This window comes from Muntiacus reevesi, chromosome 8, assembly GCF_963930625.1.
Source record: "Muntiacus reevesi chromosome 8, mMunRee1.1, whole genome shotgun sequence".
Classification (NCBI taxonomy): domain Eukaryota; kingdom Metazoa; phylum Chordata; class Mammalia; order Artiodactyla; family Cervidae; genus Muntiacus; species Muntiacus reevesi.
The window spans coordinates 15,578,334-15,595,722 of record NC_089256.1 but is presented as its reverse complement, the minus strand read 5'-3'; the positions used below and the strand labels follow the sequence as shown (position 1 = coordinate 15,595,722).

The window sequence follows — 17,389 nt, the reverse complement described above, 5'->3', positions numbered from 1 at the left end:
ACGAAAACTGGTCCTTGGGGTTTTAAGGGCCCAGGAAGGAGCAGGGTTTCTGGATATACCTGAAAACAAGCGAAAAGGGATGAGCCTGTTGTCTTTGACTTGTGATCAGCTTATTCTTCTCTCACACCCTCTCTCAGGAAGGTCTCTGCCTGCCTTCCTCCTATTCTAGTCTGCCTTCGGGGCAGTCGGCTTCCCTGCTCTATGGAACGAGCACAGAGGTTGATTCAGGACCAGCTCTGGCTCCCCAGGATTCAGAAGCAGAGCCACCCCCACACCAGCCGGCTGCAGCTCTGCTCCTGGTACAGAGCAAGCGCACATTAACAACGGGCTGGTTTGTCTTTCATTCCCTTCCAATCAGCACTTTTTTGTTGGGTTCCACCCACGGGTCTGTTCCAGAGGTCAGGAAATGAGGTCATCAGCCTGGGCGAGGAATGAAGGGGGAGGGCTGAGGGGCGATTGGGCAACCGGGCTGAGCAAACACAAGGGGTCAAGGATTGTGCTCGGCCAGCCCCGCGGGAGATATAGGGGCGCCGGGAGCAGGGAGGCGACGCAGAAGCCGGTCGGTCTGTGCTCTGCGCTCCGCGTCACAGACCGGGGAGGATGAGGCCCGCTGTCGGCGCTCTGTTAGCCTGCGCGGTTCTGGGTGAGTGTGGCGGCTGGGAAGGCCTCAGCGTCGCCGGCCCTGGCGCCCCCTGCATCTCGGATTCCTCTGCACCTTCCCTGGGCTCCGCGCTGGAGCCGGAAGCCTGGGACCTTTCCTTCGCTTCCCCCCGCCGCACCCTCGCACCTGCTTCAGCACTGCCTCGGGGACAGCTCTGCGCCTGCGCGCACCTTCCGGACATGCTGGTGCCTCTGCCACCTTTTCACTCTCTCCTTCCTTTCTCCTCTTATCCAGTAAATCTCGTGGTAGCGGAATACAGTAAATTAGGGCGCTCCCATCCCGGTTTATCAAATCCCTTTGTTGCGGCCTCAAATAAGTCCAAACTGCTTAGGATGGCCATCAAGACCTTCCCATAGCTGGTCCCACCTCCACTGACAGTCTGACGTCCCATGAGTGCCCTTGGTGCTGACCGTGCCTCACTTATGAGACAGGTCTGTCGAAGGGTCCCGAGCATGGGGTTTGAAGCCAAACCTTGACGGGTAGTGTAGCTTGGCCGGGGAGGGTCCCGTGGAAGTAAGGAAGGCCACAGATCCAGGCACTGGTGGAGTGGACCTTGCTGCACCGATCCGTGTTTCGCAGCTTGTAGCTGTTGGGCCCCCTTTGTCTTCTAACTTCTGCTGGCCACTCGTGGTGCCTTTTTCTTACCTTTGGAGCCTTCTGTGTTTAGTTACTTGACTCTCTTGAAAAAGTTAGCCCTTGAGAGTCCACCCACCTTACTCACCTTTACCCTTCCCCCTCCCAACCTCAGAGGATCTCACAAGGCTGTGGAAGGTAAATGTATGACTGAGGACAAACACCTGTCTTTGGGACCTCAGGAGGGATGGTTTGGGGAGGGTCTGGAGGAGTGGTTTTGGGGAAGTCTGCCACTGACCCCTTGTTGCCTGGTTCGATACCCCATGGGTGGAGCTGGGGTCAAGGGTGATTGGGGAGTAAATTTCCTATGGCTCCTCTTTTTCTATCCTGGAGAACCATTCCTTCCCCATCTCCTGCTTTGTGCATCATAGATATTTATCAGCTTTGAGTCAGCCCTGTGCTGTTGATCCATAGAGTGGAGATGACAGAGGACTTTGGGGAGAGTGCCAAATGCTCATATCATGGGAACAACACATCTGCAACCACGGGGATTGATTTTCACAGACACAGCTGGCTTTAGCTTCTCCTAGTGACAGTCCAAAACCCTAATTGTGGAAATTGAAGGAGGGGTCTTTGGAAATAGAGAAACATTGAATATGTAGAGTTTCTAGTTTTTCCTAGAACAGAGGATGACAGATTAGCATCGTGGGCAAACTCATTGCCTCATCAATCATTTACCCCTTTCTTCTGGCCAAGCAGATGGAAAACAACTCAGAATGTTATCTTCTTTTGTTACCTGGGCAGAGACCAAAGTCTGGAGACCTGATTTCTAGACCACTTAGCTATTAAGAGGCTAGGTAACCTTGGGCAAAGCATCACTCTCTGAAAGATACTAATTACTAGAAAATGTGATTCCTACCCTGCTGGCTTCCCAGAGTTATAGCATTGAACCAACAGCTTGATGTAATTAAAAATCCCCCGTGTATGTGAAAGTTTGTATTCCAAGGCAGGCCATATGTCATGAGGTGAAAGAAGGAGGCTCAGAGAACACAGAGGAACAGGTTGTTGTCACCAATTGAGAGCTAACGGTCAAGCCAGCATCCCTCTGATCAGCACATGCTGGTCAGTGGGAAACTAAGAGGCCATTAGGATACTTGTCACTTGTCCCCAGACTCAGAAAGCAGTGGAACCTCTGCCCTTGTTGTTCATGGACAGGAGTGGGGTGAATAGGAGAGAATGGAGAAGAAGTAGCCTCCATGACCCTCCAGAGGCTGCTGCTGTCCTTCCCACTGACACAGGGGCCTCTGGCCTCTCTCCCCTAGGGCTGTGTCTGGCGGACCCCGAGAGAACTGTGAGATGGTGCACCATTTCAACTCATGAGGCCAGTAAGTGTGCCAGTTTTCGTGAAAATATGCTTCGTGTCTTTGAGACTGGTCCTTTTGTCTCCTGTGTGAAGAAAACCTCACACATGGATTGCATCAAGGCTATCATGGTAAGTCACTGCCACCTAAAAGAGAGTGGAAGAAAATCCATACTTTCTCTTCCCTGTCATTTGGAATGATTCTGTACTCACAGGTAGGAGACTGATGTGTGGAACAGTCAGCCCCTAGTGCTAGTAAAATCATTTTAGAACTGAAAATAGAAGCAGTCATCTTTAATGGCTTAAAGGAAAATATAGCATACTCTAAAAGGGGACTATTTTTGACCCACTAAGTTCTCTTAACTCAGAGAAGAAATGCATGCTCTCAAAATGACTGTGTAACACTATTTTGGAGGTTCTTGATGCATCACAAGAAGTAGATGAATGATACGCACAAGGAGGAGGAATACATTGTCATGATTGAAGATGATAGCTGATCCTTTTGTTCTAGGTTTTCCAAAATACTTGTTCAACATTATTCCTACTCATCTGAACATGGGTCGGACCCTGTGCTGGGCAATGGGGCTGTAGCGGTGACTTTAAGCACACATGGTCCTGATTCTTGAGTAGCTTACAGTCCAGTCAGGGGAGAAGAAAAACATGCAAACAAGTAGACATGAAATTTCAAATTGTGTGATGTACAATGGAGGAAAAGAAACAGAACTTTCAGAGGAAACTTGCTCTGGTCTGGGTGTCAATGGCAATCCCCCTGAGAGGGAGCAATGAATCTGAGACCTCAGGGATAAGTATGGGTAAGCCTGCCAAAAGCTACAGGTTAAATATGTCAGATAGTGAGCCATAGCATGTGCAAAGGGCCTGAGACAGGGGAGAGCTGGGCTTGTTTGATTTTCTGTAGGGAAGCTGGGGTGACTGGAGCAGAGCAAGCAGGAGACTGGAAGGAGTGGGGGGGTATACATAGACTCAGTCAGATGGAGCATGATTAACTGAAGGAATCGGTGTTTTTGTATAAATAACTGGTCTGTTGTGTATGTGTGTACTGAAACTCAGTTACTATCCAGGCTTAATTATAACTTTTGATTTATGACTTACTTTCAGATTTGGTATATGCATACCCCTCTTTGTTTTAAAATACATTAATAATGTGAAATAATACTATCCACAAACCTACCAGAGGTTCTCAAAACTTCACCATTGCCAGTAGCTGACTTCTAGGGCTGCTGTGTGGCAGCATGGATTCTACAGGAACTTCATCAACTTGGGGCAGTGTAACCCTCTGACCCTGCTTAGAACTATCCATGTATTTCCCTATCCAGTGCAAACAGAATCCCAAAACTTTCTTGCTTTTTATTTAAAGACTTGTATAGGTATATGTGTATGATTGCATAGTTTTGCTTCTTAAAATACTTTATAAACCTGTCATTACTATGTGTTGGCTTCTCCTACTTGCTTTTTGCTCCTCAGTGTTATACTAGGATTTCACCCATGTTGTTGAATACAGCTATTGTTCATTCATTTTTAGAGCTCTGCAAAAGTCCATTGTGTTAGTATACCACAATTTATTTTTTCTTTTCTGGTCATTAGGCATTTGGATTGTTTCTAGTTTTTTGTTATTCTAATCAGGGTTTGAGGAATATTTTTATACAAATCTCCTGGTACACAAGTATTACTAGTTTCTCTGTAATATATACATACAAACAGATTTTCTGTGCCATGGGATGTGTGAGTATTTGACTTCAAAAACAATGCCAAATGTATTTGGGTTTTTAAGCAAATGCAATGTGGTTATTCAAATTTCCACTGTCACCAACCATATATGAAAGAATAATCCATATAACCCTTGGTGAATTTGATATTTTATCCTTATAAGTTAATCACTGTCTCTGGCAGTGCTTTTTAACTAAAGTTCATTTTTCTGATATTAGCATACTACATTAGCTTTCTTTTAACTAGGATTGTCCTTCTATGTCTCTTTCCATTCCTTTATTTTCAACTTTCTGTGTGATTATCCTTCAGGTGTGTCTTATGAAAATGGTATGTTGCTGGGGATTTTGTCTATTAATGAAATCTGGTAATCTCATTTGTTTTGTGTGGTAAATTTAAATCATTAATAAATTATTGCTTTCATCAATGATAAATTTGTACTTATTTCTGCTATATTACTTTTTGATTTCTCATAGTTCTCCTTTCCCCCGGATTTCTGATTTTTAAAAATTGAGTTTGCACATGTGTGTGTTCATTTGGATTGTGTTCCCTTTATCCCACCTTTCCCCCATTGGAAGTAAATTTAAACAATTTGTCTATATTCTTTAATGACGTCCCTTAAATTTTTACTGTATAATTTTAGCTTAACAAAGTGTTAACAGTAAAATAATCAACCCCCCACCTCTTTCTGAAAAAGAAAGAGAACTGTGGACTATATTGATATTTTATGTCTGTCTTTTCTTAACTAACCCTGGAATGTAGATACTTCATGTATTTCTTGACAGTATACATACATATTATATAACTAAGTATGTGTATGCATGTGTAAGTTTGTTCAGTTCAGTTCAGTCACTCAGTCGTGTCCGACCCTTTCCAACCCCACGGACTGCAGCATGCCAGGCCTCCCTGTCCATCATCAACTCCTGGAGTTTATCCAAACGCATGTCCACTGAGTCGGTGATGCCATCCAGCCATCTCATCCTCTGTCGTCCCCTTTTCCCGCCTTCAATCTTTCTCAGCATCAAGGTATTTTCCAAGGAGTCAGTTCTTCGCATCAGGTGGCCACAGTATTGGAGTTTTAGCTTCAACATCAGTCCTTCCAATGAACACCCAGGAATACTCTCCTTTAGGATGGACTGGTTGGATCTCCTTGCAGTCCAAGGGACTCTCAAGAGTCTCCTCCAACACCACAGTTCAAAAGCATCAATTTTTCAGTGCTTGGTTTTCTTTATAGTCCAACTCTCACATCCATACATGACTACTGGAAAAACCATAGCCTTGACTAGATGGACCTTTGTTGGCAAAGTAATGTCTCTACTTTTTAATATGCTGTCTAGGTTGGTCATAACTTTCTTTCCAAGGAGCAAGTGTCTTTTAATTTCATGGCTGCACTCACCATCTGCAGTGATTTGGAAGCCCCAAAATATAAAGCTTGCCACTATTTCCACTGTTTCCCTATCTATTTGCCATGAAGTGATGGGACCAGATGCCCTGATCTTCGTTTTCTGAATGTTGAGCTTTAATCCAACTTTTTCACTCTCCTCTTGCACTTTCATCAAGAGGCTCTTTAGTTCTTCTTCACTTTCTGTCATAAGGGTGGTGTCATCTGCATATCTGAGGTTATTGATATTTCTCCTGGAAATCTTGATTCCAGCTTGTGCTTCATCCAGCCCCATGTTTCTCATGATGTACTCTGCATATAAGTTAAATAAGCAGGGTGACAATATGCAGCCTTGAATTACTCCTTTTCCTATTTGGAACCAGTCTCTTGTTCCATGTCCAGTTCTAACTGTTGCTTCCTGACCTGCATACAGGTTTCTCAAGAGGCAGGTCAGGTGGTCTGGTATTCCCATCTCTTTCAGAATTTTCCACAGTTTGTTGTGATCCACACAGTCAAAGGTTTTGGCACAGGCAATAAAGCAGAAATAGATGTTTTTCTGGAACCCTTTTGCTTTTTTGATGATCCAGCAGATGTTGGCAATTTGATCTCTGGTTCCTCTGCCTTTTCTAAATCCAGCTTGAACATTTGGAAGTTCATGGTTCACATATTGTTGAAGCCCATCTTGGAGAATTCTGAACATTACTTTACTAGCATGTGAGATGAGTGCAATTGTGCAATAGTTGAACATTCTTTGGCATTGCCTTTCTTTGCGACTGGAGTGAAAGCTGACCTTTTCCAGTCCTGTGGCCACTGCTGAATTTTCCAAATTTGCTGGCATATTGAGTGCAGCACTTTCACAGCATCATCAGTGTAAGTTTGTGTATGTGCCCAAAAGTTCAGGAAGAGGGAGGAAGACACAGAGAAATAATTGGATTTATCTACATTTTTTGCCATTTAATCTATTTACCATTTCTTCTTCTTCTTCTTCTTCTTTTTTAAACTTTTAAAAAAATTTTGGCCATGGTGTGTGACTTGTGGAATCTCAGTTCCCCAACCAGGGATTGGGGCTTCCCTAGTGGCTCAGTAGTAAAGAATCTGCCTGCCAATTCAGGAGATGCAAGTTTGATCCCTGAGTGGGGAAGATCCCCTGGAGAAGGAAATGGCAATCCAGTCCAGTATTCTTTCCTGGAAAATTCCATGTACAGAGGAGCCTGGCAGGCTACAGTTCATGGGGTCGAAAAGAGTCGAACATGATTCAGAAATGAAAACAACAACAAAACCAGGGATGGAGCTCAGGCCATGATGGTGAAAGGGCCAAATCCTAACCAATAGACCACCAGGGAACTTGCTACTATTCCTTCTTATATTTCTAATCATCCTTCTGGGATGTTTGCTTTTGAAATGTGTTCTTTTGGTGGTACTTTAGAGTCAATTTCTTAGTATTAAACTTTCTCTGTTGCTTGCTTGTTTTCTCTGCAAATGCCATTCTCCCCTTTATTCTTGAATGGTAATTTTGCTGAATGTATAATTCTAGTTTGATGTTTTCACACTATTTTAAAACATTTCCATTGTTTCCTGACTTCCATCGTACTCATTGAGAAGTCTGGTATCATCCTGTTTCTCCTTTAATCATCTCACTGGATAACTTTTCATGTCCTTGGTTGATGATGTTCCCTAGATTCACCATGATATTTCCAGTTGTGGGAATCTTGGTACTTATCTTGCTTAGAGTATGTTGCATCTGTGGAATCATGTCTTTCAGGAGGTCTGGAAAAGTACTGCCTTTCTTCTGTTTCTTTCTTTTTTTAATTCTAAAATTCCAAGAAGACACATGTTAGACTTTCTTTAATCTAGCTTCCATATCTTTTAATCCCTCTTTCATAGCTTTTGTCTCTGTACCTCTTTTTGGCACAGATGGGCACCAAATTCATCCAAGATGAGTTATTCAGATATAACTTTCAGTTCCCTAACTCTCAATTTTAATCTGTTTTATCAACTTGTTGCCTATTCATTCACTTTTCAAATTTCAATGGTTACATTTTTGACTTCTAGAAGTATGAGTTAATTTTTCTTTTTATTCCTGATAATCTCATTTTCTATGCTTATCTCTGTGATTATGGCCTTCACTTTGTACATAAAGCCATATATAGCTCTTCTCCATTGTTTCTGATCATTCCGAACTCCACAGTCCTTGAGGGCCCAAGTCTGCTGCTCCTGTTGATGCCCATGCATCGTGGCTTCCCTTCTTTTGGGTTTGGTTATCTACACTTGGGAAGTCATGCTTGATTTTAATCCTCCACCTTCCTGGGGGTTCAGGTTCCCTTCAGAATCCCTGTGGCCCTTGTGGAGTTAGGGCCACAGGAGTTAGGCCTTGGCTTCTTGATTTCTGAGCCCCGAAGGCCCCAGTGATTCCTGCCCACAATACTGGTGTCTGGGCCTAGAAAGCCCCAACCTCACTGCTTTAAGAAAAGCTCTGGTTTTTTTTACTCATTTATTTTTATCCTGTGGTGGGTGGGGTGGGTGAGGAAAGTCTCTGGAGGTTTCACCTACCTTTGGGATACCAAGAAAGCCATAAAGATTGCTTCATATAAGGAGTCTAGTTGTGGAATAAGAGAGTCCTTCACCAACATGCATGTGTTTAATGGTACTGAAATGTACATTTTAAAATGGTTAAATGATAAACTTTATGTTACTTTATTTTATTACAATAAAACAATAAAAACAGCTTCAAGCATTGAAAGAAAAGTTTCAGCTAGACAAATATATATTTTGGCTTACATTATTATTTTATTTCACTTATAAATTCTATTTTCTTGTTATTTACGTATAACATGATGCAGACTGTGGAGCTACAGTTTCTCCTTTGTAATTTAATTCATAAGAACTATTTATTTATGGAATACTAACAAGGGATTCAAGAAAAGTCGTTTTGATTAAAGATGTTTGAAACAAGAAAAGAAGCAATAAAAATATGTTATGAAGTGTCTATATAAAGATGGTGCATCTCACTTTGAGAGAAAATAAATTCTAGACCTAGTGGGATGGTATCTGTAATACTTCAAATGAAATACTGGTTTAAAGAAGAGAATTCATAAAAGCAAAAACTAAAAACAAAACAAAGCAGAAAAACAAAACAAAGCAAAACAAAACCCAGAAAGTAACAGTGTGATGGAAGAAATAAACCCACACTGCGTGGATTCAAATCCTAGCTATATGACTTACTTGTTATGTGATCTGGGGAGGTGATTTAAACTTTCTCTGCCTCTATTTTTTAATGTGTAAGATTGAGCTGAGTTGGACAATAATGTCTGAGTAGTTGATTAAATGAACAGTCAGCCATAATGGAACTAAACACTCATTAATGCTCATAATGAGCATTAAACAGTCAGTTTAGAGTATAAGCATGAAGTTCAAGCCAGAGAAAGCTCCGGTCCCTGAACAAAAGACTCCTCTGGTTATATGGACCCAGGATAGGAAGGAAAAGTACTGAGTACTGAATTGCAGTGGGGAAGGAAGTCTTCAAGTCTCCTCTTCTCCACTGAAAGTTCTCCACAGAGACATCTGAGGACAATCTCAGCAGAAGGCCCAAGTTAAAGAGGTTGGACCTGAACTTGAAATATAAATATGTGTAAAAGCATGGCTAGGCAGAGAGACTGGAGTCCTTGACTACAGTTCCTTCAGAGCCTGTACTGAATGGACTGTGCACCCAGTCTGGAGTTGGAGCTTTCCTCCAGGAGGCCTGCTGGCAAAGCCTCTGTAAGTTAGGTCAATTTTGAAAATCACAATAGTTTTCTGGGCCAGTAGCTGGACTCCTCACCAGGAAAAAGAGAAAAATGATTCATTCCATCTTTGCAGGAATAAGGAAAATGATGGCCAAAACCTCTCACCAGGGAAGCAGAGTTAACTGAAGCCCGTGGTGTTACACAAGGTCTGGGCAAGCTGAGGGTTCATCTGGCCTCAGATCCGAGAAGCACTACCAGTCACTTCCACATACCCAAGTGTAGGTGGGCCTGTCTTGGAAGTAAGGGCTTCACTGAACTCTGGTCTGTTCTCTTTCAGAATAATGAAGCAGATGCTGTGACGTTGGATGGAGGTTTGGTGTATGAGGCAGGCCTGAAGCCCAACAACCTGAAGCCTGTAGTGGCAGAGTTCCATGGGACAAAAGAGAGTAAGTTCTCCCTCGGACCCAGAAAGTAATTTGTAACCCTTGTTCTCTCCTGGTAGATACTGGGTCTTGTCTCATTCAGGCAGGTGATGGAGATTAGCTACTTATGAGCTTTCCCCATTGGGGAGTGAGTGGGGAATGAGGGGCCCTGTCAACAACCGTAGATACAACTCAAGGTCTCTGGGAGCTTTGGGCTAGTTGAGGACTGGTGCTCATGACACTGACCTTGTAGGCAGGCTGTGTACAATGAACTGAACCATTGGGGTTTAGAATAAAGAGGAGTTTTCCAAGAACCACATGCAGGGGAGAGACTACACAGGAGCATGTACCTGGAGCCCCCGCAGCCTTGGATCTCATCTGAGAGCAACTCCACTGTTCCTGGGTCTGTGTGAGGAACAAAAATACTAAGAGAAAGTTAGCAATGTGGCTTCTTACAGTTCCAGCTTCCAGGGGGAGGCTCATTTGGTAGGTACAGGCAGACACTCCCTGCAAGGCCAGGGTAGGCAAGAGCATTGGGGCATGTGTGCACATAGCTTCCTTGATCCTGGGTGTGCCTGGAGGGCCATTACAAATGTCTCTTCTGTGGCCCATCCTTTCCCCTGTAAGCCTAGGAAGGCTTTTCTGGTCCTCTTTAGGACCCAATCCATCATAAATGTTACCTCTGGGTAACCCTTCCCTGCTCAGGAGCCCAGTAGTAATGAACAGTGCTTCTCTGGTGAGCCGTTTGAGAGTCTATCATCCACACTGTCCCTTCGCAGACCCGCAAACTTTCTATTATGCTGTGGCGGTGGTGAAGAAGGGCACTGAATTCAAGCTGGATGACCTCAAAGGCAAGAAGTCCTGCCACACAGGCCTCGGCAGGTCGGCTGGGTGGAACATCCCCATGGGCAAACTTTATAAGCAATTGCCTGATCCACAGGAATCTATTCAGAGAGGTAAGTGGGCAGGAGGGTGAGCACCCTCAGCAGGAATCTCTTCTTCAGATGCCCACACGAGCCACACTGGCATCACTCAGACATGGTCAGGTGATGATGTGTGATGGCTCTGGGAGTGGAGGTGGGAGATTAACCTGCTTTAAATGGGCAAATCTGCTGCATTAGCAGCTATTGTGGGCTGTCACAAGTCCTTTTGTCCTATAAGCTCCTGACACCCCACCAGAGGCTGTCCTGAGGAACTGGGGGAAGGGAATGGAGGGCTTCATTCAGGGCCAAGGCTCCTGGGCCCTTTGTCCACTTCCCTGGGGTGCTTTCATGTCTGTGGCTGATGATTTCCCCATTCTGCTGGAGCTTTCCTAAAGGCCATCTGCTGGCTATGAACTTGGCCTACACCTCTCCGGGTGGGTCCTCCATCTGGTCTTGGAGGCCAAGTCCAAAGGGACACATAGGCCTATGCCAGTCTGGTTTTTGGGGAGGAGGTAGGAGGGAAGGGGTTAAATATACCCCTTTTTGAAAACCTTTAGTCTTGAAGAGAGGCTTCTCAGGTGGTCCTAGTGGTAAAGAAGCTGCCTGCTAATGTAGGAGACTCAAGAGACATGGGTTGAATCCCTGGGTTGGGAAGATCCCCTGGAAGAGGAAATGGCAACCCATTCCACTACTCTTGCCTGGGAAGTCCCATGAAGAGAGGAGCCTGGTGGGTTACCGTTCATGGGATTGTAAAGAGTTGGACACAACTGAGTGCAAACACACATTCATAAAGGCAAACTGTAACTGTGGGGATGCTGGTTTTGCTTGGATCTCTCTTGTGAGCCTGGACTGGGAGCTGTAGTTGCCTCTGGCCAGGCTGGCTCATGCCCTGTGTTTCTGTGTCTCTGTGTTGAGCAGCTGCGGCCAACTTCTTCTCAGGCAGCTGTGTCCCCTGTGCGGATCAGTCATCATTTCCCAAACTGTGTCAACTGTGTGCGGGGAAAGGGACAGACAAGTGTGCCTGCTCCAACCACGAACCATACTTCGGCTACTCAGGGGCCTTTAAGTGAGTGAGACTGGCTGCTTCTCCATCCTGGCTCCTAAGTGTCCAGTGTCTTCCGGTTGGGGGGCTTCCCTGACCCGTAGCAGAGCCCAGCCTGCAAAGGGGCATCCAGGGTACCTAATCCCCTCCCAGGAACTCAGTGACACAGCTGGGACTCTCCAGGCCAGGCCAGGGCACACTCTCTTCATGTGACATTGACAAGGAAGCCCGCTCCTGGGACCCTTCTGTCTCCCCAGGGTTTTCTCACTGGACTAGGCAGAGCCAGAAGTGACAGGCACTGCCCTGGTGCCCAGGGTGCTCCGTGGTGACAGCCCTCTGCTCTCCATGGCAACAGTGTCACCTGCTCAGTACACTGGCCTCTCTCCTGCCTCCTTTCTCTGTCCCTGAACAGGCAGCTCATGTGGCTGATTTCTTGCTCCCTCTTCTCGCTTGGTTATATCCTAAAGTTTTAGAGCAAGCAAAGGGCACCTTTCCTCCCTCAAGATACACTATGCCTTTATCCTTCACCAGAAGTTTGAAAGCACTTTTCACTATTGAAATATCTTCAGTACCTTTTTGATGCTTTGGGGCACATGGTGATAGCCCTCCAGCTCCTGTGAGCTCACCCCACATCTCCATGGTGCCCTGGGGATCAGCCTCCCATGGTGCTTCCTCAGCTGTGGGTCTGCACAGAGGCTTCCCCCAGGCCCTACCCTTGTCCGAAGGCTGGACGGTGTGGTCAGACACTGGAGCCTGAGGAGAAGGGCCTGCCCTGCAAGAAGAACCTCTTTAATGTGTCTCCTCTCCACAGGTGTCTGACTGAGGGCGGTGGGGACGTGGCCTTTGTCAAGCACTCAACGGTATTGGGTAGGTGATAGGAGAAGAATCTATAGACCCTTCAAGCAGAGGGCCTTCCTTTTCTTTGTCTTCATGCTCAGGTGTCAGATGTGAGCACAGTGTGTTCCTCCTTTCTCACTGCTGGGAGGTTCACCTGTGAGGAGGTGTGTGCCCATAGGGTCCCCATCTGGACTCCTGGGCCTCATCCTATCATCCAACTTACTGAATACCAGGCCACTGTTGCAACAGCAAAGGATCAAGAGCAGGTCTGGCTGACCTTGTCCTGTAGTTGGCCTGCTGAGATGAAATTTCTTGAGGGATGTGGGCAGTCACCCCTGCACTGGGCATCAGAAGTTTCTCGACCTGTAACCGCCTAGGGGATCTTGAGCAAGTCAGTTTCCTTCTGGCCTTCACTGTTTGCTCTTGGCTTCTCAGCTCACATAGTTCTTGATTCAGTGAGGTTACAAGGGAGAGGAGGGGGCACCTGCCATCGACTTATGTGGGCTTCCCTCCCCAGACAACCTGCCTAACCCAGACGACAGGAAAAACTATGAGCTGCTCTGCGGGGACAACACCCGGAAGTCTGTAGATGATTACCATGAATGCTACTTGGCAAAGGTCCCTTCCCATGCGGTTGTGGCTCGAACCGTGGGTGGCAAGGAGGATGTGATCTGGGAAGTTCTCAATCACGCCCAGGTATCAGATCCCCTGTCCTCTCTCCTGCTTAGCAGTCCCTGCTTGGATTTGGGGCATTTCCTTCACTCCCTCTCAGCCACTGTGGAAGTCATTCTGTGTTCAGGACATAGCAGGGACCATGCCACACACCATCCACTTGCATGCAGACACCCACCCAGTAAAACCTGCTTGGAGTTGCACATAGCCTAGTCCTGCATTGTCATCTGCCAGACCCTTACATTCTGGGTCAGTGATATGAAGCTGCTCCTTCTTGCTCTCTTTTGTTTCTCTTCCATTGGAAAGGAAATGGTCTCTCTTCCAAGTCCCTCAGCCTGACAGAAAGGGAGTTGCACATACAGCCAGCCTTCCTTTCTCAGAGCAGTAGAATATCAGAACCGAGCCAGTTTCTCTTGTCCAGCCCTCCCATCTGTCCATAAAGGCAACCACACAGCCTCTGAAGTTGTTTCTTACACCCAGTGAGCTATCATCCAGCCAGAGAGACAGGCATAGAAAAAAGTTCAGAGTATCAGATATTTGCTACATGGCCCAAAAGGGCTGTGAATGGAGACGGTGCCGGGTGGGAAACAGCAGGTCTGACTGCCCTCTCTCCTCATATCTTGAACATTTCACAGTTTTAATCTTTGGCCCATTTTGCAGCACCCCTTGTTGCTGTAGCCATTCAGATCTGTGTTTTACTACAAACAGGAACATTTTGGCAAAGATAAACCGGACAATTTCCAGCTCTTCCAATCCCCTCATGGGAAGGACCTGCTATTTAAGGACTCCGCTGATGGGTTTTTAAAGATTCCTTCTAAGATGGATTTCGAGCTGTACTTGGGATATGAATATGTCACTGCTCTTCAGAATCTAAGAGAAAGTAAACGTAAGTATCTGGAAAGGACCATGTGACTCTAGGAGTCTGGAAACCTGGTGAGGGTGGGGACTAGAGATTAGAGTCTTTCCAGGCACTAAACACCTGTCCCAACAATCCTTCATTTGCCCTGCCCATCCAACCCAGTGTTAGATGGATGCTAAATGACTTTGGCCATCATGAGATGGACCTGGACATCACCAAAGGACATTAAAGGAAATTCACACTTAAAATGATTTTTATCGGAAACTCTCTGGAGGTCAAGTAGTTAAGATTCTGTGTTTTTACTATAAAGAGCCCAAGTTCGATCCCTGTTCAGGGAACTAAGATCCCACAAGCCACAAGGCAAGCCCCCCCACCCAAAAAGAAGAAGATTTGTATTGATGCCAGTATTGCTTCCCTTGTATAAGCCAGGGCTCCGCTACCCACTTCATGAAGCCAATTAGCCTGGTACAAAGTAAGTCAAATAGAATGAAACTGCTACAAATAAGCACATCTGCAGCCAGCGCTATAGTCACCATGTACCATGGTGAAGCTGGAGCTTTAGACAGGTCAGTCCTTCTCCTGAATTATTTCCTTGGGTCATTAAAGATGTGTTTGAGCACTCATTTATTCAACAGACATGTATTGACCATCTACTATTAATAGCTATAAATTATGTAACATGCTGGGCATATAATGGTGAAGCAAAAATGTATTAGATTCTGTTGTCACAGAACTTTCAGACCAGTGGGGAAGACAAATATTGAAGGAATAGTCACTCCACTGAATGATCAATTGAAATGAGAGGTTTCCTCAACAGAAAGAAAACAAAAACCCTCAACAAAATATCACAGCTCTACAAGAGTGCAAAAACAAAGGTAAACAAGTCCAAGAATTGAGGTAAAGCTTCCCTGAGGAAATGCCTCTTGAGCCAGTCTGAAAGTTGGGTAGATGTTTGTTTATTCAGTAAACATTTATTGCACTGACCATGAGCCTGGCATTAAGGGTGCATGGAGAACAAGACAGGCCTCACCCTGGCCAAGCTTATGTTCTCCTGCAGGGAACAGACGGTAAACAATGAATAAATATACAACATCTGCTCGGATGGTTAAGTGCTATTTCTAAATGAGGGGGAAATAACCCCAGCCTGAAGTGATAGAATGCCTTGGAGTTGGGAGGAGAGTGGACTTCTCAGAAGAAGTCATTTTAAGTTAAATCTAAATGATAAGAAGCCAGCCAAGAGACTGTTATTGCCTTTAATTTCTAAGAGATTAATTCCTTGAATGGAATCTGTCTGTGTATTGCTAAAAACTCCCAGCGTCTTCCTGAAGACAGCAGCAAAACCAGCAAGCCACATCTGGGCCTCTTCTCATCACTGGTTTTCTTGCTTATGTCCTAGCCCCGGACACCTCAAAGGATGAGTGCAAGGTGAAGTGGTGTGCAATTGGTCACCATGAGAGGACAAAGTGTGATCGGTGGAGTGGGTTCAGTGTCGGGGCAATAGAGTGTGAAACAGCAGAAAACACTGAAGAGTGCATCGCCAAGATCATGGTATGTCCCTCCTGCCTCCACAGGGCCGCGTGCCTGCCACTGCTGCCTACCTGTCCCCGAGGCTGAATGGGTGTTCCTGGGAATTATACGAAAAGCAGGGTTCCCGGGAACCTCACCCTCAGTGTGAGGACCCCGCAGGGTCCTCAGGACCTTTGAGCTTGTGAATCTGAAGGGCTCCGGAGGGCTTATTTCCTCCTAGTGTCAGCGCTCGCTGGAGGGCAGTCTGAGCTGTGTCTGCTTAGGGAGGCCGGACCCCGGTGTGAGTGTGCTGAGACCCACGGTGTGCCATGGCAAGTGTGACAAGGTCATGTTGCTGAGCAAACACGTGAAGCTTAGCTTTGTTGCTCACAAGGGCATTCCACATTTGCTTTTAGAAGTGTTGAAAAACTGAAGGCGATAAATAAGAAAATACATAAAAAGTAACCGCAACCTTATAAAGCAGAGAAAATCCTGTTAACTGGGCTCATATCATGCATGCAATTTATTACTCTTTTCTCACCTAAAGTTATCTAGGGAGTTTTTTTCTTGTTTTCAGAGAATGACTTGCTCCCGTGTTCACAAAGAAAAATTTCATTCTTTGAAAACATGATTTTTAAAAATGTATTTTAGTTTATTTTTGAAAGAATATACACTATTCTGTTTACAGTGGCTTGTCTGGGGACCAAGTTTATGAGGAACTATCTCTTTCATTTCTTTTTTTCTCTTTTTTTAACTCAGATCTTCCTTTTCTTTTGCATTATGGTTTATTATAGGATACTGAATACAGTTCTCTGTGCTATACAATGGGACTTACTGTTTATCTAGTCCATGTATTAATATAATAGTTTGCATCTGCTAATTCCAAACTCACAATCCATCCTTCCTCCATCTCCCTCTACCTTGGCAACCGCAAGTCTGTCCTCTATTTCTGTGAGTCTGCTTCTGTTTTGTAGATAAATTCATTTGTGTCATATTTTAGATTCCACATATAAGTGATATTATATGGTATTTGTCTTTCTCTGAATGACTTCACTTAGTATGATAATGTCTAGGTCCATCTATGTTGCTGCAAATGGCATTATTTCATTCTTTTTATAGCTGAGTAGTATTCCATTGTATATACATGCCACATCTTCTTCATCCATTCATCTATTGATGGACATTTAGGTTATTTACATGAAAACATGATGTTCTAATGTTGATAGTCATTCCAGAGTGTGGGTGTGTTGCAATTTATTGAGCCATTTCCTTACTATTAAGTCTGGTCCTGTCTCATTGCTATTATGAATCATACATGCATGTTTTTGCCTACTTACACACTTTGCCCAAATAGTTTCCCACCCATCTGATTGTTCCTTTAGGGTATATTCCTCAAAAGTATATTTCTAGGCCTAATGGGAAGCTTGGCAGTCTTATTGAATTAAGCATCTCTGAAATTTGGGGCTTATTAGCTCTATTCAGTTCAGTTCAGTTCAGTTGCTCAGTTGTGTTCAATTCTTTGAGACCCCATGGACTGCAGCATGCCAGGCAGAATTCCTTGTCTATCACCAACCCTGGGGCTTGCTCAGACTCATGTCCATCAAGTCCAACCATCTCATCCTCTGTTGTCCTCTTCTCTTCCTGCCTTCAATCTTTCCCAGCATCAGGATCTTTTCAAATGAGTCAGTTCTTCACATCAGATGGCCAAA

General features: G+C 44.9%; 1 protein-coding gene across 1 annotated transcript in view; it reads left to right on the top strand.

Moving 5' to 3' along the window:
- Positions 1-444: 444 nt before the first annotated feature.
- Positions 445-17,389, top strand: part of TF (transferrin) — a 38,962-nt gene continuing 22,017 nt past the window's right edge. The window contains exons 1-9 of the mRNA XM_065943392.1: positions 445-643; positions 2,557-2,726; positions 9,757-9,865; positions 10,621-10,797; positions 11,683-11,830; positions 12,618-12,673; positions 13,161-13,339; positions 14,024-14,201; positions 15,571-15,722. Of these exons, the coding sequence (XP_065799464.1) occupies positions 601-643; positions 2,557-2,726; positions 9,757-9,865; positions 10,621-10,797; positions 11,683-11,830; positions 12,618-12,673; positions 13,161-13,339; positions 14,024-14,201; positions 15,571-15,722 (1,212 nt within the window). The 5' untranslated portion in view covers positions 445-600. The remainder of the gene's footprint in view (positions 644-2,556; positions 2,727-9,756; positions 9,866-10,620; positions 10,798-11,682; positions 11,831-12,617; positions 12,674-13,160; positions 13,340-14,023; positions 14,202-15,570; positions 15,723-17,389) is intronic.